This window comes from Carex rostrata, chromosome 12 (genome assembly GCF_964058835.1).
Source record: "Carex rostrata chromosome 12, lpCarRost1.2, whole genome shotgun sequence".
NCBI classification, from domain to species: domain Eukaryota; kingdom Viridiplantae; phylum Streptophyta; class Magnoliopsida; order Poales; family Cyperaceae; genus Carex; species Carex rostrata.
Window position 1 is genome coordinate 10,774,872 of NC_135929.1, and position 20,599 is coordinate 10,795,470.

The window sequence follows — 20,599 nt, forward strand, 5'->3', positions numbered from 1 at the left end:
CTTAAATTAAAATTGGTTTAATCAGAACCTTTCAATTTTTTGTATTTTTGGCATTTATCGTTCAATTGTTTCTATTCATTGAATTTTGATTTCAGTTATTGATTATAATTCTATAATTGTTTATGTAAGTAATTCGTTAGTAGATCTTATTTTATTAGGCCTTAGTATAAAATTATCTTTCAAAATTTACAAAATTTTAAATTAGTTCCGATTTTATTATCAATAATTTGTTTAAATTTATTATTAATCCTGTTTATAATAAATTTAACAATAATTAAAATTACGGGTTATAACAATTTTTTTTACATGAGGTCAAGATCCTTTAAACTTTTATTTACTACATTTATTTGTGTTCTCTGTTGCAGTCAACCGGTGGTTCTATAATAGAGAAAGGTGGATTCTCATTTGACAATATGCAAGAGAAAGAAATGGATCCTACGGGCATTACTCGCATTGTTAAAATTATTATCTGCCATGAGGACTATATTAATGGTCTTATTGTGTATTTTGAATGTAATGACACCACGCAATGCATCTGGGGCGGCAATTATATCGGAGCATCCACGAGTGAGGTACGAGCTATTTGCAGACTTAGTAATAGATGTCACCTTTTTATTGTAAAGTTCGATGAATTATTTTGAAATTATAAATTCTTAAATTACTACATAGCATAGCTAGATAAATTATTATCAAACAAAATAAATAAAAAACAAAAAAATAAAATGTTGGGAGAACCACATCTAATTAATTGGGTAAAACAATATATTTTTATTTAGGCCGGGTTTTTAACCAAGAGCTCTATAATTAAATAAAATTAATAAATACAAACTAGGGGATTGTTCTCAGCACTTGTCGTCATAGCAATTGTTCTTAATAATGTCAGGGAGAACATTCCTTAATTAATTCAGTGCCTATACTGTTTTTTGAAATGATGAGATATTTTATTTACTATATCTTATAAATGGTCACTCTAACAATACTACTCCAGAACTCTAGTTTCAGAAACTTCTTGACATATGTATTAGTTCTGATATATACATCATTTGATCTACATTTACACGTATATCAGTTTTTTTAATTTACAAAACATCAAGAAACTGAAGAGTCAGCTACGCCAAAATCTTGATAGTAGTAATTTTTAAATGTCCATACTCACTTGTCAATCTTTCAAATATTATTAAACTTTACCAGTATAAATTGCTCATGTACACTTGTGATATAAATATCTTATTATACTTGGACCCTTCTCTTTTTTCCAAAATTGGCCATCAATTTAAATGTTTATTTTGGCTTAATATATATTACTCAAGAACTTTTCGGTAAAAAAGTCAAGCAAAGATGACACAATATATTAATTAGGTAATCTAACTCGAAAGTATTTAATATATATAAAAAAAACGTAATAGGACATGTGAAAGTTAAAAGTATTAATTTCTTGGAAAAGTAAACATATTACTTACAAAAATATCAATTTTAACTTGATTTTTCTTGTAAAATTTGTCTCCCAATGCATATATATTAAAGCAGTTTTAATTACTCATAACTTACCTAGGAACATTTAAACCTACTAACAAAAGCAGTTCCGTAACTGTCTAAAGTCTTCTCTTACTTGGTTCTATTTTTTTGTAGGTCAATTTTGAAACAAACGAGTACATTACATCTGTAAATGGCTACGTGGAAAGAGATGATAATTATAGTTCGATTTGTTTTGTCGGGTCACTGGTACTTAAAACTAATTTGAGGGTTTATGGACCTTACGGCACACATTCGCCGAAAGACGATCGAAAACCTTTCGAATTTTCTACGCCTCTCGGCAGTCAAATAATAGGCTTTCATGCATACCATAGTGAATCACGTGTCCACGCTCTTGGAGTTTATATCCGGCAGGTAGGCACAACTATCATGGTTTTCATCAACTACTCTAAATTTATTTTCTATTTCTTTGTTGCACACCGGATCTTTCTGAAAATTATATTTAAATTAATATAAGTTTATGATAATTTGCATATTAGGATTCTACCCGTACTAAGAATCTATATTGTAATTAAAATGTTCAAACAATTAATCCAAACCATTAAACATAATCTTCATATGAAAATATACTTGGAAACTAAATTTAATATGTTTTCATAATTTTTTTCTATTTCATAATATTAGAACCATCAAACAATTGACTCCAAGTCCCCGGATTATGGTTGTCCTTTGATGTTTATGGGCTCAAATTAATAGAACCATTTTCAACTGATTCAAATTGATTTTTGAAGAGGGCTCCAATTGTCGACAGAAATAAACATGGGCGACCATTGAAATAATTGGGGCTTTTTTATTTACCTAGTATGAAAATATTTTTTCTTTGTTGCCTAAAAAAAGTAGTTGTGAGAAACAAAATCTAACTCATCTTTATTGATAAAATTTATAAAAGGGCAGATGATTATATCTTTGAGATAATTCATTGTAGTTCACCTTAAATTATTGTTTAGTGGAAAACAAATATATGGTAGTGTGAAAAATGAGGACAATATTGTTTCTAGAGTTTTTATTATTTTATTTTATTACATTTGGTCAAGATTCTTGGAACCTTTGTTTTCTATTTTATTGAAATATTGGTTTCTAACATAGAATGTACATAACATGTATTTAGTGTTCTCTGTATCCAGTCAAATGGTACTATAATAAAGGAGGGGCCATTCCTTGGTGACGGTGGTATAGTGAAACGTATGGATCCAACGTGCATTACTCGCATAGTTAAAATTAGAATCTACCATGGTGACAAGATTAATGGTCTCACTGTGTATTTTGAACGTAATGGCACCATTCAATGCACTAGCCTTTGGGGCAAGAATGCAGGAATGTTGGATGAGGTACGAACATTTTTCTTCTTTAATTTAGTAATATATGTCACTCTTTTTATATTGTAAATTAAGATCGATGAAGTTCAAATGACCCGAATTTTTTATTTATATCCAATAAAAAATTTAAATTTAAAAAACTAACCAGTTTGGCATAGGATTTTAAAATCTATCCAAACCGGAATTTTTTTTTCCGGTAATTCAGTCTAAAATCGGAAAAAAAAAATTTCCGGTTTACAATTCCAAAACCAATGGGAAAAGAAACGTAAAAATTTTTTTCTGGTTTTGGAATTCCAAAACCTTTTCAGAAAAAAAAGCCAAAAAAAATTTTACGGTTTCAATATTTTTTCTATTTTCAGATTTTTTTTTTATTTAAATAGAAATATTTATAATTTATTTATTTTTTGTATTGAAATATTAGAAATATTTAATATATTTCTTAAAAAATGATGGAATACTATATAATTTGATTTATTAGAAAGACTGCTACAAATAACTCGGATCAACATTTTTCATACTGGATTTTTTGCTGCTGTAAGAAAAATTAATATATTTCTTTATGTGTTATTGGAAAAAAGTAAAAATATTTGAATTTTTAGTTATTGATTCCGGTTCAAAAGTCACTTCTAAGTAAATACAAAAAATATTGTCATTTTTCTAGTACATTTAATTTCTGAAAAGTGGTATCTATTTTTGAAAAACAAATTTAAGTTATTTAATGAATGTTATTAAAAAAAATTCTCAAAATAGATACAACTTTTTATAAATTAAATGTACTAGAAGGGTCACAATATTTTCTGTATTACCTAGAAGTGACTTTTAAACCGGGATCAATAACTCAAAATCTAAACATTTTTATTTTTTTCAATAGCACATAAAGAAATATATTAATTTTTCTTACAACCGCAAAAAATCCAGCATGAAAAATGTTGATCCGGGTTATTTGTAGTAGTCTTTCTAATAAATCAAATTATATAGTATTCCATCTATTTTCAAATAAATATATTAAATATTTCTAATATTTTAATATAAAAAATAAATAAATTATAAATATTTCTATTTAAATTAAAAAATCTGAAAAAAGAAAAAAATATATTGACACCGTAAAATTTTTTTCCAGTTTTTTTTTTTTTTTTTTCTGAAAAGGTTTTGGAATTCCAAAATCGGAAAAAAAATTTACGGTTTCTTTTTTTTTTGTCGCTGGTTTTCGAATTGTAAGACCGGAATTTTTTTTTCCGGTTTTAGGCTGAATTACTGGAAAAAAAATTTCCTGTTTGAGTAGATTTCAAAATCCTGACCAACTTTGGTTATTTTTTTAAATTTAATTATTTTTTCGGATATTTATATAAAATTCGGTCAAATGACTGATGACTTTTAATTCATAATTATATATTCTTAAATTAGTGTCTTGATAAATTATTATCAAACCAAATAACAATAAAACAACAAAATACAGAAGTTGGGACAACCAGGTCTAATTAGTTGGTTAATTAATTGACCCAATTTGTATATACAAGGGCTCTGTTTTTTATTTTGGCCCAGTACTGAAACAGAGAGCTCTTTACGTAAAACAAAATTAATAAACTAATTAAAATCTGCGGATTATTGTTATCAGCTTTTTATACTTTTCATTATAGCAATTAGCAATACTCGAATGAAGCATTTAATATGTTAGGAACTTCACGACTGAAGCATTTAATGAAAAACAATAATAAGATAAAATAATAATGTAAGTTAAAGGTACTTTTTTTCTTGGAACAATGTCATTGTTGTAAATATACAAAAATACCAATATGAAATTTTTTGTTGTTCCTTGTAAATTTTGTCTCCTAATGCACAATTTAGAAGTTTAATCATTCGTAACTTACCAATTAACAGTAGAAGTTACTAAAAAATAATTATGTGCATGCATAAAGTTTTCTCACTAGTTTTATATTTTTTCAGATAAATTTTAAAACAAACGAGTACATTAAGTCTGTAAAAGGCTACCGAGAATCTGGTATATTGAGTTCACTGGTACTGGTAACTAATTCAGACGTTTATGGACCATACGGCACGGGAGAAGGGGGAAAAGGGAGATCCTTTGAACACACTTCTTTGCACGGTCAAATTATTAGCTTCTTTGCATGTGTTGGAATTAATTGTGTTTTATGTCTTGGAGTCTATATCCAGGTATTTACAACATTAATTTATGTTTGTCAAAACTACTCTGAAACTTTTTTCTAATTATTCTTTGTTATCTTCGTAAGCCTTTACTGTCAATTATATTTACTGCCAAGGTACCAACAATAAGTAAGTCGGTGCTTTGCGGTGGCAGTGGGGGTTCAGCAAGAGATGTGGACGACGTGTCTGCCATTTCTAGAATTCGTGATGTCAAGATTCGATATGATGACGATACTATTCATGCTCTTTCCGTGCGTTATTTCCTTAATGATTCTTCTTTTAAAGAAACACTCTAGGGCAGAGAAACAGGAAAGCTGACTGAGGTACGTACAAGATTCTTGCACCAAACATAAACTCCTCTCCTGGGGCGATTTTACAATTTTTAAATATTTTTCTCTATTCTTTTTAGTATTGCAGATACATACAAAAGAGCAAACGAACTGTTTATAAAAATTAAAAGCTACCAACAAACTGTTATTGTTGTAAATGTAACTCGGATTGTGAATAGTATAGGAGGGGAGTTTATATAACTTGATTTTAATTTCTTATAAAGGAGTATACAAGATTTTACAAGGCTTTGATATATTTTTTCAATCTTAGTCCCGCCTCACTTCTCTGATGCTCATTCTATTTATACTAATATATGTCGGTACTAAAATTTCTAAATTTTACATATTTATTCTACCAACATTATCAATATGTCAGTACTAAAGTTTTTAGATTTTACATATTTATTCTACCGACATTATTAATATATGTCGATCAGTTTATTTATTTACAGAGTACATGATATATACATGTCTTCTAACTATGATATGTTACGAGAGTATAGAACTTTATCGGATAATACACTTGCATTATAACCGGCTATATATCTTCAATACACTAGAATTGATTAATGGGCTTGGGCTTTCCGATAATAATTTTTACTGGGCTCCTGAAGTCGTTGCTGTCAATTTCAACAGTTATGTGCATAAAGTTTTCTATATGGTTTTATAGATCAATTTTTATGGAGACGAATACATTAAGTCTGTGAGAGGCTATGTTGGCTACTTCGGTGACATATTTACTGTGAGGTCACTGCAACTGATAACTGATAGAGGAAGTTACGAACCATACGGCAAGGAAGAAGGGACTCCTTTCGAACTCTCTGATGTTGGCGGTAGAATCATTGGTTTCCATGGACGCTCTGGGGAGTACCTCAATGCCATTGGAGTTTATGTTCAGGTACGTACTAGTATTACATCTCACAAGCAACTCTGAAACTTGTTTATATATGTCTTATGCATTTGACATCTTCATTATATTTAATTTAATTCGTTTTCAATTGTTTTATAATTAACAAAATGTGTTATTGTTAAGTCCAACGGCTATACAATCAAATAGCAATCTGTTGAGGTTAATTGCAGCCGTTGATTATTGTGTGAAGGAATTAAACTTGACTCATCAAATTTTGCAGTGGTCATAACATTGAAGCTGATTGATGGCACGATTTTGAAGGTCAAACGTGGTTCTTCTTGGACAAATAAAATATGGATTTGAAGCTTTATTCAATTTTAAGATGATGAAAGTTTCAAGTCTATTAGAATTTCGTATAGAATTAAACTTATGGTTTTTGAGTGAAGTATACGTGGGTAATTGTTATCTCAAAATTTTGTTTTTCAGTTTTATTTTTTATTCGATTTTTATGGCTATAAAACAGTTGCCTTGTAATTTAGGGTGTTATAAAACAGTTGCTATAGAAAGTTATGGTTTTTGAGTGAAGCATGCCGTGAGAATAGTAAGAAATTAAATTTAATAATGATCTTAAAAATTTTAAAATGTCAAATTTATTTTATAAGAAATCAACCAGTCAAAAATAAAAAAAAAAAAAATCAATGCATTAAAATAACTTATACATCTTCATTTTTTTTATAGCTTGACTTTGTATTAAATGAGTTTGAAAATTTCAAAATTTTATATGTCCACGCATCACTCGTGATGTGGCTAAATAACTTGAATTTGTCGCTTGAAACAAATTCGAAAGCTTTTTAAGTTAAGCTTACTAAACCTTTTTTATGAGCCTACCACAGTCTAACCTCACTCATATTATAGGAAATAGCTAATAGTCTCCGGACTCCAATTCCTCAAAAATCTCTGGAAATCCCTGTAAACTAATGGACCGAAGTCAATAAACTTCAATACTAAATCTTGTAAACCAATTCAATAAATCATGTAAACATAACCTTTTCATTTCTATGTGGCCACCAATAACCTCCATTTTAACAACTTTAACTGCTTTAACCGGAACCACTTTTAGACCTTTGACCAAAACCACAACTAGAAGATCTCTAACAATTTTTTAAAATTAATAACTAAACATGACCACTTTAAAATTCTGTAAACATATATAGGTAAAAAAAAGTTCAAATTTTTTTTCAACTTTTTTAATTTTTTTTTCTTTTAAAATCTCTTTCTAGATGCTACTTTCAATTATTTTAAATTCTATAAACCTTATCACATAACTCTGTAGATAGTTTTGTGGAATCCTGTAAACCGGTAAAAAAATTCAAATTTTAATTTTTTTTTAAATTTGCATCTAAATACTACTTTCAATTGTTTTTAATTCTGTAAATCTGATCACATAACTCTGTAAATAATTTTGTTGAATACTGTAAAACGGTAAAAAAAATTCAATTTTTTTTTTTAAACTTTTTTTTAAAATTTGCATCTAGATACTACTTCCAATTGCTTACGTATACAAACACATATAATTGTTGAAATTTAAGTTAGCATGAGTATATTTATTGTCTACATTGCAATTCTACTGTTAATTTTTAATGTTGTAGGAAAAGAAAAATAAGAAAGGTGTGTGGTTTACCATATGAGCCGTACGTTTTTCTGGCGCTTTTCCCAACTTTCCTTATCAGAGATGTAAGCAGTTTGCGTTGCTCTACTTAATACAACACTCTTTTGTACATTCAGGTATATACTGCTGTACTTTTCAGTTTTTTTATCTTACCAGTAAAATCCCCAAGCAAAAACTAGTTTTTTTTTTATTTTTTTTATTTTTTTTATTTTTTATCTTTTCAGTTTTCTACTTAATACAGCACTCTTTTTTTATCTACCCATGCAATGCGCGGGATAGAGTGCCATTGAGACCTCCCAAAGACATTGATGGGTTAAGGTCCAAATTCAAAATTTTATTCCGACTTGGCATTGATGTGTTAATTATAAAATTATTAAAGGGTGATATTCTAATTTGGGTTCTTTCTTGTTACTCGGCCATGTTATTTCTAAATGATTGCTCCTTTCGGTAATTTGCTAGACAAAATGCTGTGCAAATTTCTCAAAAATGCTGTTGCAGTGCATGGTTTGATGAGTTGACCGTGTTATAAAGCAAAAATAAACAAACACAAACAAGATAAATAATGACTATCTCTTATTCATATATTTCTCATATGTACAATACAAGATTACAATGCCTCTATTTATAGGCTACCAATTGTAAATGAAAAGTCATTACAATAATAAATACAAAATGAATTATAAATAGTAGTGGGATATAAATTCCAATGGTAGTGGGGTAGTGGAGATTAATATTGAGAGTTACAAATGAATGGACCATCTATTATATTCATAACACTCCCCCTTGGATGTCCATTATATAAGAATATGCCTCATTAAAACCTTACTAGGAAAAACCCTATGGGATAAAAACCTAGTGAAGGAAAAATAGTACATTATTCTTTTAATGCGTATTAACTCCCCCTCATGACAAGATCTTTAAGTCGGTGAACTCCAATATTATGAACTAGTTTTTCAAATATTGTAGTAGGAAGTGCCTTAGTGAATAAATCTGCTAGATTTTCACTTGAACGGATTTGCTGAACATTAATAGTATTTTCCTTTTGGAGATCATGTGTGAAAAAGAATTTTGGTGAAATATGTTTTGTTCTATCTCCTTTAATGTATCCTTCCTTTAATTGGGCAATACATGCAGTATTATCTTCATATATGATCGTCGGGATCATTTTTCAGAAGACAAGCCACATGTTTGATGAATGTGCTGAATCACAGATCTTAACCAAACACATTCTCGGCTTGCTTCATGTATTGCTAAAATTTCTGCATGATTAGAAGATGTGGCTGTTATAGTTTGTTTTACAGATCGCCATGATATAGTTGTTCCACCACATGTAAATAAATAGCCTGTTTGAGATCGGCCATTATGAGGATCAGATAAATATCCAGCATCCGCATAACCAATTAATTCTGATTTGGATACATTTGAAAAGAACAAACCCATATCCATTGTACCTCGGAGGTAGCGAAATATATGTTTAATTCCATTCCAATGCCTTCGCGTAGGAGAAGAACTATACCTTGCTAATAAATTTACAGCAAATGATATATCTGGTCTTGTATGCCTAGCAAGATACATAAGTGCTCCTATAGCACTTAGATATGGTACTTCGGGACCAAGTAGTTCTTCTTCGTTTTCTCGAGGTCTAAAAGGATCTTTATTCACATCTAATGATCTTACAACCATTGGAGTGCTCAACGGATGTGATTTATCCATATAAAACCTTTTTAGCACTCTTTCAACATAAGTTTCTCGATGCACAAAAATACCATTTTTTAAATGTTCAATTTGCAATCCAAGACAAAATTTTGTCTTTCCAAGATCATTCATTTCAAATTCTTCCTTTAAATAATTTATTGCTTTTTGAAGCTCTTCAGGAGTTTCAATGATATTTAGATCATCAACATAAACTGCAATTATAACAAACTCATTTCCAGTTCTTTTCATGAAAATACATGGACAAATTGTATCATTTTTATATCCATGTTTCAATAAATATTCACTGAGACGGTTATACCACATGCGTCCAGATTGCTTTAATCCATATAAAGATTTATTCAATTTAATTGAATAATGTTCTCGAGAACCCAAATTACATGCTTCAGGCATCTTAAATCCTTCAGGGATTTTCATATATATATCATTATCAAGTGAGCCATATAAATAAGCTGTAACAACATCCATTAGGCGCAAATCGAGCCCTTCATGTACTGCCAGACTAATTAAGTACCGAAAAGTTGTTGCATCCACCACAGGTGAGTATGTTTGTTCATAATCAATTCCAGGTCTTTGCGAAAATCCTTGAGCTACAAGTCGCGCTTTATATCTTACAATTTCACCTTTTTCATTTCTCTTTCGCGTAAATACCCATTTGTATCCGACTGGTTTTACGCCTTCGGGTATTGGAACTACAAGTCCAAAGACTTTTCGTTTTTCAAGGGAGTTTAATTCTGTCTCGATTGTGCTTTTCCATTTTGGCCAATCATTTCTTTGTCGACATTCATTAATAGATTTTGGTTCATGATTCTCATTATTCATTACATCTAGCGCTACATTATATGCAAAAATATCATTAATATCAATTTTATCTCGGTTCCATCTTATTCCGTTCATGATATAGTTTATCGAGATCTCTTCATTTTCACTAATTTTAGATTCTTGAGTTTCTGCTGGAACTCCAATATTAGTTATAATTTGATTTTCTTCTGGATTTTTTTCTATCATATCCTCGACTTGGCCATTTTCATTCTTTGCTCCTTTTCTTTTTCGAGGATTTTTATCTTTGGAACCGATTGGTCTTCCACGCTTCATGCGTGTCATAATCTCATTAGTTTGTCCAACAGGGACATCAACTTTTATTGGAGCATTAGCAGCTGGTACATGTGATTTGGTCACTTTCTTTGAGTCTGTAAATGCGTCTGGCAATTGGTTAGCTAATCTTTGCAAATGAATTATCTTTTGAACATTTAGTTCACTTTCTTTAGTACGAGGATCAAAATGTGATAATGATAATTCATTCCAACTAATGTCTTTTCCCAGCTGATTATTTTCTCCCCCTAATATTGGAAATTTTGATTCATCAAAATGACAATCGGCAAACCTAGCCGTGAATAAATCTCCTGTCATTGGTTCCAAATATTTTATTATAGATGGAGATTCAAATCCAACATAAATTCCCAACCTCCTTTGAGGTCCCATTTTAGTGCGTTGTGGTGGAGCAATTGGAACATATACCGCACATCAAAAAATTCTTAAATGGAAAATATTAGGTATGTGACCAAAAACTAATTGTAAAGAGGAAGTTTCATTATAGCTAGTTGGCCTAATGCGAATTAGTGTTGCTGCATGCAAAATAGCATGTCCCCAACAAGATATTGGAAGTTTAGATTTCATAAGTAATGGTCTTGCAATTAATTGTAATCTTTTTATAAATGATTCTGCAAGTCCATTTTGTGTATGAACATGAGCTACAGGATGTTCAACATCAATTCCAATAGACATACAATAATCATTAAATGTCTGAGAAGTAAATTCACCAGCATTATCTAGACGTATTTTTTTAATTGGATAATCAGGAAAATGTGCTCTTAATCGGATTAATTGAGCAAGTAATCTCGCAAACGCCAGGTTGCGAGTTGATAATAAACTTACATGTGACCATCTTGTTGATGCATCAATTAAAACCATAAAATATCTAAATGGTCCACGTGATGGGTGTATTGGTCCACAAATATCACCATGTATACGTTCTAGAAATGTAAGAGATTCATTTTGTATTTTCGCTGGTGATGGTCGAATAATCAACTTTCCTTGAGAACACGCAGCGCATGACAATTCATTAGATTGAAAAATCTTCTGGTTTTTCAATGAATGTCCACATGAATTGTCTATTATTTTTCGCATCATTATTGATCCGGGATGGCCTAACCGGTCATGCCAAACTATAAACATATTCTTATCTGTAAACTTCTAGTTTACAATAACATGTGATTCAATTGCACTAATATATGTGTAATATAAACCAGAGGAAAACATAGATAATTTTTCCAATATGCATTTTTTATTTGAGATTTTGCTAGTTATATAAAGATATTCAACATTTTCTTCATTAGTTGTCTCAATATAGTATCCATTTCGGCGGATATCCTTAAAACTTAATAAATTTATTTGAGACTTAGAAGAATATAGTGCATCATCAATATAAAGTTGAGTTCCTCCATGTAACAACAATATAGCTCTTCCGGAGCCTTCTATTAAATTTGTACTACCCGAAATAGTACTAACATTGGCTTCTTGCATTACTAAATAAGAAAAATATTTTTTATCTTTAAGAATGGTATGAGTTGTTGCACTGTCGACAAGACATATCTCTTCATTATTGATGTCGCTGTTAACCAAAGAAATATTCATTCTTGAAAGAAACATATAAAAAAAAAACTAATCAATATATATAAAAAAAATGTAATCAATGATACAATAAATGACTAAATAAAATTTTATTTCCTTAAAAAGAAATTACAACAGAGATACTCTAACAACAAACAACAAAAAATAAAATTTTTTTTTTTCATGCCTAATCCAACAACAAAACAGAAATTTATTAATCTATTTATTTTTATATCCTATCAACACTAATCAAGTGATTAGTTTTTATTTTCTTCAGTAAAGAAATCAGCAACATCCAAATGAGTGACATCAAGTTGGCTAATATCGAAATTGTCATCACAAACAAAATTCGTTTCGATATTTTTCTCCTTATTCTTTAGTGATGCTTGATATAGATCAACAAGATGCTTCGGCGTACGACAGGTACGTGACCAATGACCTTTACCACCACAACGATAACATGAATTCTCTTGTTCTTTATTATGCCCACTTTTTTCTTTCTCAATTTTTTCTTCATTATTTTTCCACTTCTGGTGGAGAGATATGTTCTTAGAATGATCACCACGATAATAACCTCGGCCGCGGCCTCGACCACGACCTCGACCACGGCCTCGACCACGGCTACGGCCATTGCCACGTCCACGTCCTTGAAATTGTCCAGAATTGTTATGCATTGCTACATTCACTTCAGGGAATGAAGCAGAACCAGTTGGACGGGATTCATGATTTTTCATCAAAAGCTCGTTATTTTGTTGAGCCACAAGAAGACAAGAAATCAATTCATAATATTTCATGAAACCTTTTTCACGATATTGTTATTGTAAGAGTATATTGGATGTATGAAAAATGGAGAATGTTTTTTTCTAACATATCTTGATCAGTAATATTTTCTCCACATAATTTTAGTTGAGAACTAATTCTAAACATTGCTGAGTTAAACTCACTTACAGTTTTAAAATCTTGTAATCTCAAATGCATCCATTCATAACGAGCTTTTGGGAGAATAACAGTTTTCTGGTGATCATATCTTTCTTTTAATTTTTTTCATAAAGTAAGTGGGTCTTTTACCGTAAGATATTCAGCTTTCAATCCTTCATTTCATTTGGTGACGAAGAAAGATCATAGCTTTGGCCTTATCTTGTTTAGAGGCGGTATTACTTTCTTTGATTGTTTCTCCAAGGCCATTTGCATCTAAATGAATTTCAGCATCTAACACCCATGATAAGTAATTTTTTCCGGTAATGTCAAGAGCCACAAATTCAAGTTTGGCAAGGTTCGACATAAGGATACTATCACAAAAATATTAAGTAAGTTAAATAATATTCAATACTATAAAAACAAAAATTAATATTGAATGGATCTAATAATTCCTTCTTTTTTTAAGTTGTGTCTCTGTTTTATACGAATCAAACAAGATGGTTTTAATTAGGACTAGAAAACTGAATATCTCGGAAACATCCATTATTCTCGTATTGAGCATATTAACAACATTACAATTTAGAAATAGATGATGCAAAATTATATTATTCTCGTATTGAGCATATTAACAACATTACAATTTAGAAATAGATGATGCTAAATAAAACAACATAAAGATAAATTAAGTATTAACTAATTAATGAATAAAAACAAAGAATTACTTCAGCTAATTGATTAAGATAACAATTTTTTTCTGATGTTAGATTATTATTTTCTTGATTTGTTAATCCTTTAAGCCAGTAACCAATTTTTTGCTATGGCGTCTCTAAAGTAATAATTTTTTGCTCCAATTTTTTTTCTCATTTTTCATTTTCATATTACATATATAATATAACACAGGTATTGATCTGAAAGCTTGGAATAGGCATAAAAAAAAGGGTATTTGACAACATATTTTCTCTCGTCGATAAATTGCTATGCTAGCTAGATGGGATAATTTATTGAATTATTTCTCCATTTCCAAAATAGCATAAAAAACAATGGATATAAACATATTTAGAAACCCTAAAAATCACAAAGATAACTTGGTAATTGGAAGGGGTCATAAAATATGAGGGTAATGTGGAGTTACGTCGGAGTAACTTAGACCACCTCTCTAAATATATTAACTTGTTTCACACTTACTCTGTCTATAGGCCCACTATTATAGACACTTCTTAATTTTCTAATTTCTCTCTCCTCTAATCGAATTAATTTTAGTCATGACTTAAACTATCAAAGAAGATGTAAAACAGAAGAAGTAATATGAAGGAAGCAACTTAATTTTCTGAAAATCATGACCTTAGGAGGTAGGTTGATAATTTTTTAGTGTCAATAGTCAATACCACCCTCATTTCATTTTGTAGATCCCTTCACAAATGGTTTTTGAAAAGTGGTCATACGTTGAAATTAAAATTTCCTGTCAAAAGTTATGCTCATTTGAAGTTTGAATTTGCATTTGCATTTTTTTTATCAAATTAAATTAGTCGTCAACAAATTAATAAACTATTAAGAAATAAAAATTATTTACATTTTTATTTTGATCAATGATGTTACTTCATAATACATCGTTTTTATAAATTAATTCTCAATCGCTTTCGAACTATCTTCATTCTAGAAATTACATTCTGATTTTAATTTTCAAACCATCTTCAAATATTTTTACAAATTATTTTGTATTTTTGTTATTAATTATTTTTTGCATCTCACAAATTTAAACCACAAAAGCTCATGTGGTGCAGTTCTAACTCGGCAGAGAGTTCGTAACCGCACCAATGGTTCAATTCCATGAGTTCTTCATAGTATGTGTGGCTTTATATGTGGTTGTTGTGACAACGTAAAAAAATAATTGGTGACCTGTAAAGAAATAAATCAGTAGGGTACAGTTTCAACTCACACAGATTTCATTTTGAAACAATTATTTATTTACCAAATAGGTTTAATTAACATGTAAAGAAATAATATTTTACTTGTTTGTACCGAAGAAATGAATTGCCTTAATTGAAATCATAAGAATATATAGGATCCAAATCACCGTCACTGTCAATTAGAACTAATTCGCATACTCTGAGATATATCATATTTTGCGTGACTTTTTGGAGAATCTCAACTGTTCAAATACATTCTGCACGAATCTCAAAGCGCCAATAATACTGGCCCCAGCGCCAATATATAGGACACGTCGGTCACGCAAAATATGAGATATCTCGGAGGATATGCACTCAGTCTGAAACTCTGAATAGTCACAATTGGAAATAAATCTCCTGCGGTTCCTTTGGAATTCCAGATCGCATCCTTAAATATTTTACAATGCACGAATCTCAGCAATAAGCAGCCACCGTTGGATCAACAATTTTTAGGTGGCTGCTGATTTTACTGTTTTGTGCAGCTACCGTTGGATCAACAATTTTTGTAAAATACGTAATAAATAGAAAAAAAATTCAGAAAAATGTAAAATTTTGTCTCCAAGCACATATTAATATGGAGAACAAGATGAACGGTTTGGATCTACCGCTTGAATTTTGGAAAGCCGAATTTGAATCGTATTTATTTCGGCCCAATGACATTTGAATGCACATTAGTGTCTCTATATATATATATATATATATATTTGATTATTGGTTGAGATATCCTTGACATAGTCAACACATTGGAGATTAAAAGCAGCTCCCAGAAAGGAGGGTTAGCCGTACCTGATGATGCGAGCATTGTACCAGTATATTCAAAAACTGAGCTGTGGGCTCCACTGCCATTAATGACAGAAGTTGCCGTTCTCACAGGTCATAACAATTTTTAATATATATTTGAGTGAGGCTATGGTATATGCATAGCGCATATTGGCCTGTACTATGGATCAATAGTTCTATTTTCAAAGTCCAAAAAGTTGATCATAACCATTCAACATGATCTCTATATAAAAATGTACTTGTAGATCAAATTTTATAAAAAAAATTTAGAATTTTATTTATTTATTTGTTTTATTTTTTCAGATAGTTAGAAAATCACTTTCTCTATATCATTAAAAAGTAGTGATTTTCTGCCTATCTTAAATAATAGTAAAAATATTCTAAAAAATGTAAAATGTAAGGTTTCAAGTACATTTTCATATACAGATCATATTATACAGTTCAGATCAACCATCTGGGTTTTGAAAAGGCGGATATTGATCCATAGTACAGACTAATCTATGCTATGCATAGTACCATCCATAGCCTCACTCTATACATATTATGTTTGCAATTACTTCCAAATGATGCAATACTGAAATGAAAGATTGTGAGTCATGTGTGCAGTTGCTTGACAGTGCATTGTGCAAGGAAGAGATCTGACGAGTGGGACAGTGCTCAGAGGGAGCATGCACCTTGTTGACTTGGCAGGAAGTGAAAGGGTCAACAAGTCAGAGGCCAAGGGAGAGTGCTTGAAGGAGGCAACACATCAACAAATCTCTCTCTGCCTCCATTGCCCAGAAGAACTCTCACGTGCCTTACCGCGACAGCAAGCTCACTCAACTCTTGCAAGACTCTCTCGGTAAGATTTCTTCAGACCTATTTTTTTTGGTTATTTAATGCTGATATTGAGTTTGGTTGAGGATAGTTTAGCTTAGTTTTCAGTTTGTTTGCTCAAATGAGAGAAATTGTATGTGCTGTTCTGGTTACTTTATGGCTAATTGCTAGATATAAATGGTGAACTTGTTAAAATGGAAGTTGAGTTATAAATTCACCATGATTTTCTTATCACTTTTCTAAAATAAATTCACCATGTTCTTCAATCATTTACGTTTGAAACAATCAAATCAAATCAAATTTTAGTAAATTTGATTCATTATAACTTTTGCATGATAATGTGTACTAGTGGGATTATGAAATCACTGTTTTTGTACCTGGTAGATTACTTTACTGTTCAATGAAAAGCACTGCAGATCCAGCTTATTGTATCATTTCTAAGCTGATCTTAGATTTTTATCTGGAAACTCCAGTTGTGTAAAATTATTGTATTGTGTTTATTTCAGGATGATGTCAATCGTGATGAAGGGAACGAGGGCTAAGAAGAGAAAGAAAGATGATTGATGCCAAGTGAGTTATGTTTTCTTACTAAGCTTGATTTGTTTAGTTTCATATGGATGCTCTGTTTGCTCGACTATCTGTTTTGATTCCAAGTATTTATATGCAAACTTTCTAAAACTTTGGGGGTTTAAAATCTGAAATTGTGGCATATGTAGTCCCCTGTCAGAGGGTCTTATGCTTAAAATTTAATAATTGCTAGGTTTTTTTGCTTTGTTATATTCAGTAAAACAAATTATAATTACGTATTATAATATAAGGAGAAATCATGGTATGTCTGGGTATAATATATTATTATATGAGGACCAAAACCATGGTTTATTTCACACCTAGTAGGTGTTTGTTGAAATGACTGATTGAAGAATTTTGTATGTTGGCCTGATTCATTCAAGGTTTCTGTAATGGTGCCTACAGTAGTCGCTTATACATAATTGATAACAGAAACAGTTACTGCTTGACTCTGGTCAAATCAGATTAGTTGAGAGTTGAATCGGGATGCTGGTGTGGGTGACACTGTGATGTGTCTATCATTCTGGTATGATATATTATAATATATGGACGAAAACCATGGTTTATTTCGTACCTTTTAGGTGTTTGTTGAATTGACTGAGTGAAGAATTTTGTATGTCGGCCTGATCTCATGCAAGGTTTCTCGATATCCGTTCACGTATGGGGCTGCAAGATGTTGAAATGGGACCCCCTTGTCAGAGGAACAATCATGACCACCAGAGGAAAGACCAAAGCGGTGTTGAACATCTAAACAGAGCACCGAATTACGCGCTACTGAGGAGAGAGAAATAGGCGAAACAGGAAAGTAATGACCTGGCCTCCCTCTAAGAGACTACCAAATTTTTGCAATCAGAGTATACCTAATACCCTTCTGAGCTATAAGTTTGTATATTGTTAACTGAAGAATGATTTAAAAAATCTGTTAATTGTTGTATACTTGTAGATTTGGATACTAATACCTGCTTTCACTTGCAGTGTTTCTGTACCAGCTTATAGAGCATGCATGCCAAAACAGAAAGTTTTACATGGGGCCTTAGCTGTGGCATGAGTGTTGCATGTTTGCATTCACTCTATTGATCAAGCTTGTAAACTGTGTGGTGCTCCCAGTGAGACAGTAATACATATGTTGTTTAAGTGTGAGAAGGCCCGAGTTGTATGATACCAATCCCCGCTAGGGATCATATATAACTGATGTGCTACAAGGTACTCTCTCCTTTTCCAAATCTTTAATTTAATGTGGGAAATACTGGATGATTACCAGTTGTGGCCTTTTGTGAATGAATGTGGTCGGTGTGGAAAGCGAGATGTGCGGGGGTTTATGGAGGAAGAGATAAATGGTTATTTTTCAATATTAACACTACGTGTAATGGAATTTTTATCAATATTAACCTACGGGCATTTGAGACAGGGTCGATGGCACACCAGCTAGTGGCCAGTCTACCTGCTTTGTGCAGTCATTAAAATTGAGTAAATATGTGAGTTATTAAAATTTTAGATGGTAAATACTTAACTATATAATTTTGAGAGGGAAATACATAATTTTACGGTTTTTGAGGAGAGTACAAGTATGTATCTGAAAAAAATAAAAACAAGAATTAAGTTGCATAAGCCGACCCGCAACCCGTTAACAGAACATGTCGGGAGCTTGGAGAATGCACGGACGGTGTTTGACAAAATGCTCGAGAGAAATCTTATCTTATCACAAGGTCAGCCATGATAGGGGGCTTTGTGTATGTGTCTGTTCATGTGCATGACAAGAGGGTGCCATGCCCATTCTTAAAGAACTAGGTAAGAAATTTGTGTAGCTCAAGGGTTATAATATCTTACCAGCCTTCAAAAATTGAGGTGGCCACATATGGGTAATTCCAAGGCTAATTTGATCCGTAATTTTTGCAACCAAATTATGGAAATAATAAATGAACACCTTAATTATTTTTCTTGGTATTTATAGGGGAATATCTGGTTATATAACTGTTAATATATCTGGTAGGAATTGTTTTTGAAATTTAGAAGTGGAAATATGATATTATAAAGTTAAAGGGGGGAATACGTAATTTTGAAGTTTTTTATGGGTATACATGAAATTTCCCCACATTTTTGTGTGTCAGGTGGAAACTGTAGTACTTTTTCCAATATCAGTTTAGATATAAATTTTTACTGGGAAGTATACTTGGGAGTAAAAATCAGCTTAGCTGTAGGTACAGTATAGTACTTCTTTTAACAGTAGTTATTTTACACTTGTCAAGAAAAGACTAAACCAATCAACTAGACTTGCAAGAAACATATACCGGGTCTGTTAACTCACCCGGCCTGGATTCAAAACCCGTTATCTTCTTCCGAAACTCTGACACAAAAGACATAACCATACATGATAAATTAAAACTTCTTGTAATTTTGTATGATTAAAAGTTTGTTTGCTTTTGTTGTTTTGGTTTAGTTTAAATTAGTTTGTAAAAGATGTACTTCACACTCTCTGGAATGAGATGTCACTCCTCAGTAGAACTGGATTCTTCTACAAAACGCCGCTGTCTGATGGGTTGCTCGAATTCATCAATGGTGTCTACAGTAAGTGTTTGAAAACTATTCTATAATATTTTATACTCCCTTCTGAAACTGATATGGCCCCATCTCCCAACTTAAACAATAACAGGTTTAACGGGTCGATATGGCCTGAATTTGGAAATATGAAATTGCTTCATGTTTTAGATTTGAGTCATAATGGGTTAACGGGTCACATATATACCTGACTCTATAGCAGACATGGAGAACTTGGAGGTTTTGGATCTTTCATTTAATAACTTTAACGGGTCCATATATATTGACCTTCTTCACTAAGCAAGCTTACATTTTTGTCTAAGTTTAATGTAGCACATATATAGCCACGTAGTGCCGACGGATGGTCAAGTTATGAAGGAAAGCCGATATTGAACAGGTTGTTGGTTTTGTTAATTTTAATTATTTAGATTAGATGTTGTGGTATTGTTAATGAATAAGGAAATAGTTGAAAACCACACTTTTGGATTTTGCCAAAATGAGGGTCTGTTTTGTAAATATATATATCTTTTTCCTGTTATAATTGAGGTTAGTTATATGGTGGATTTTGTTTAGTAATATGAGTAAAGTAGGTACTGGTAAGGATCAGATCAGGAATTGTAAGAGAAATTGTAATTTTGAAAGTTTTAATTTTCCTGATACATTTTTTAATGTAAAGAGAATAGTATATGAAAGAATTGTGTTAATTTCCTCATTTAGTTTTAATTAGTTACTAGTGCTTGATATTGTACTGCTTGATAGAAGCTTGCATGGTTAATAAGAAATAGAATTATTCT

The 20,599-nt window shown here is 31.2% G+C and overlaps 1 protein-coding gene and 1 long non-coding RNA gene across 3 annotated transcripts in view; both read left to right on the forward strand.

Annotated features, from left to right (window-relative positions):
- The window catches only part of LOC144562545 (uncharacterized), a 64,339-nt gene that overhangs the window by 14,177 nt on the left and 29,563 nt on the right, over positions 1-20,599 (forward strand). Inside the window, exons 7-13 of one of the 2 annotated variants that reach the window (XR_013514145.1) lie at positions 366-572; positions 1,630-1,887; positions 2,658-2,861; positions 4,794-5,021; positions 5,129-5,335; positions 6,012-6,239; positions 6,472-6,776. Coding sequence is in view for 1 of the 2 variants with exons in the window: in XM_078311736.1 (XP_078167862.1) it covers positions 366-572; positions 1,630-1,887; positions 2,658-2,715 (523 nt within the window). In the remaining variant the exon portion in view is untranslated. Of the gene's footprint in view, positions 1-365; positions 573-1,629; positions 1,888-2,657; positions 2,862-4,793; positions 5,022-5,128; positions 5,336-6,011; positions 6,240-6,471; positions 6,777-20,599 lie in introns of those variants that run through there. The other variant, XM_078311736.1, reaches the window with a different exon arrangement.
- Positions 16,652-18,514, forward strand: LOC144562649 (uncharacterized). The gene is made up of 3 exons (XR_013514175.1): positions 16,652-16,728; positions 17,210-17,273; positions 17,852-18,514. It is a non-coding gene; the product is annotated as an uncharacterized LOC144562649 (long non-coding RNA).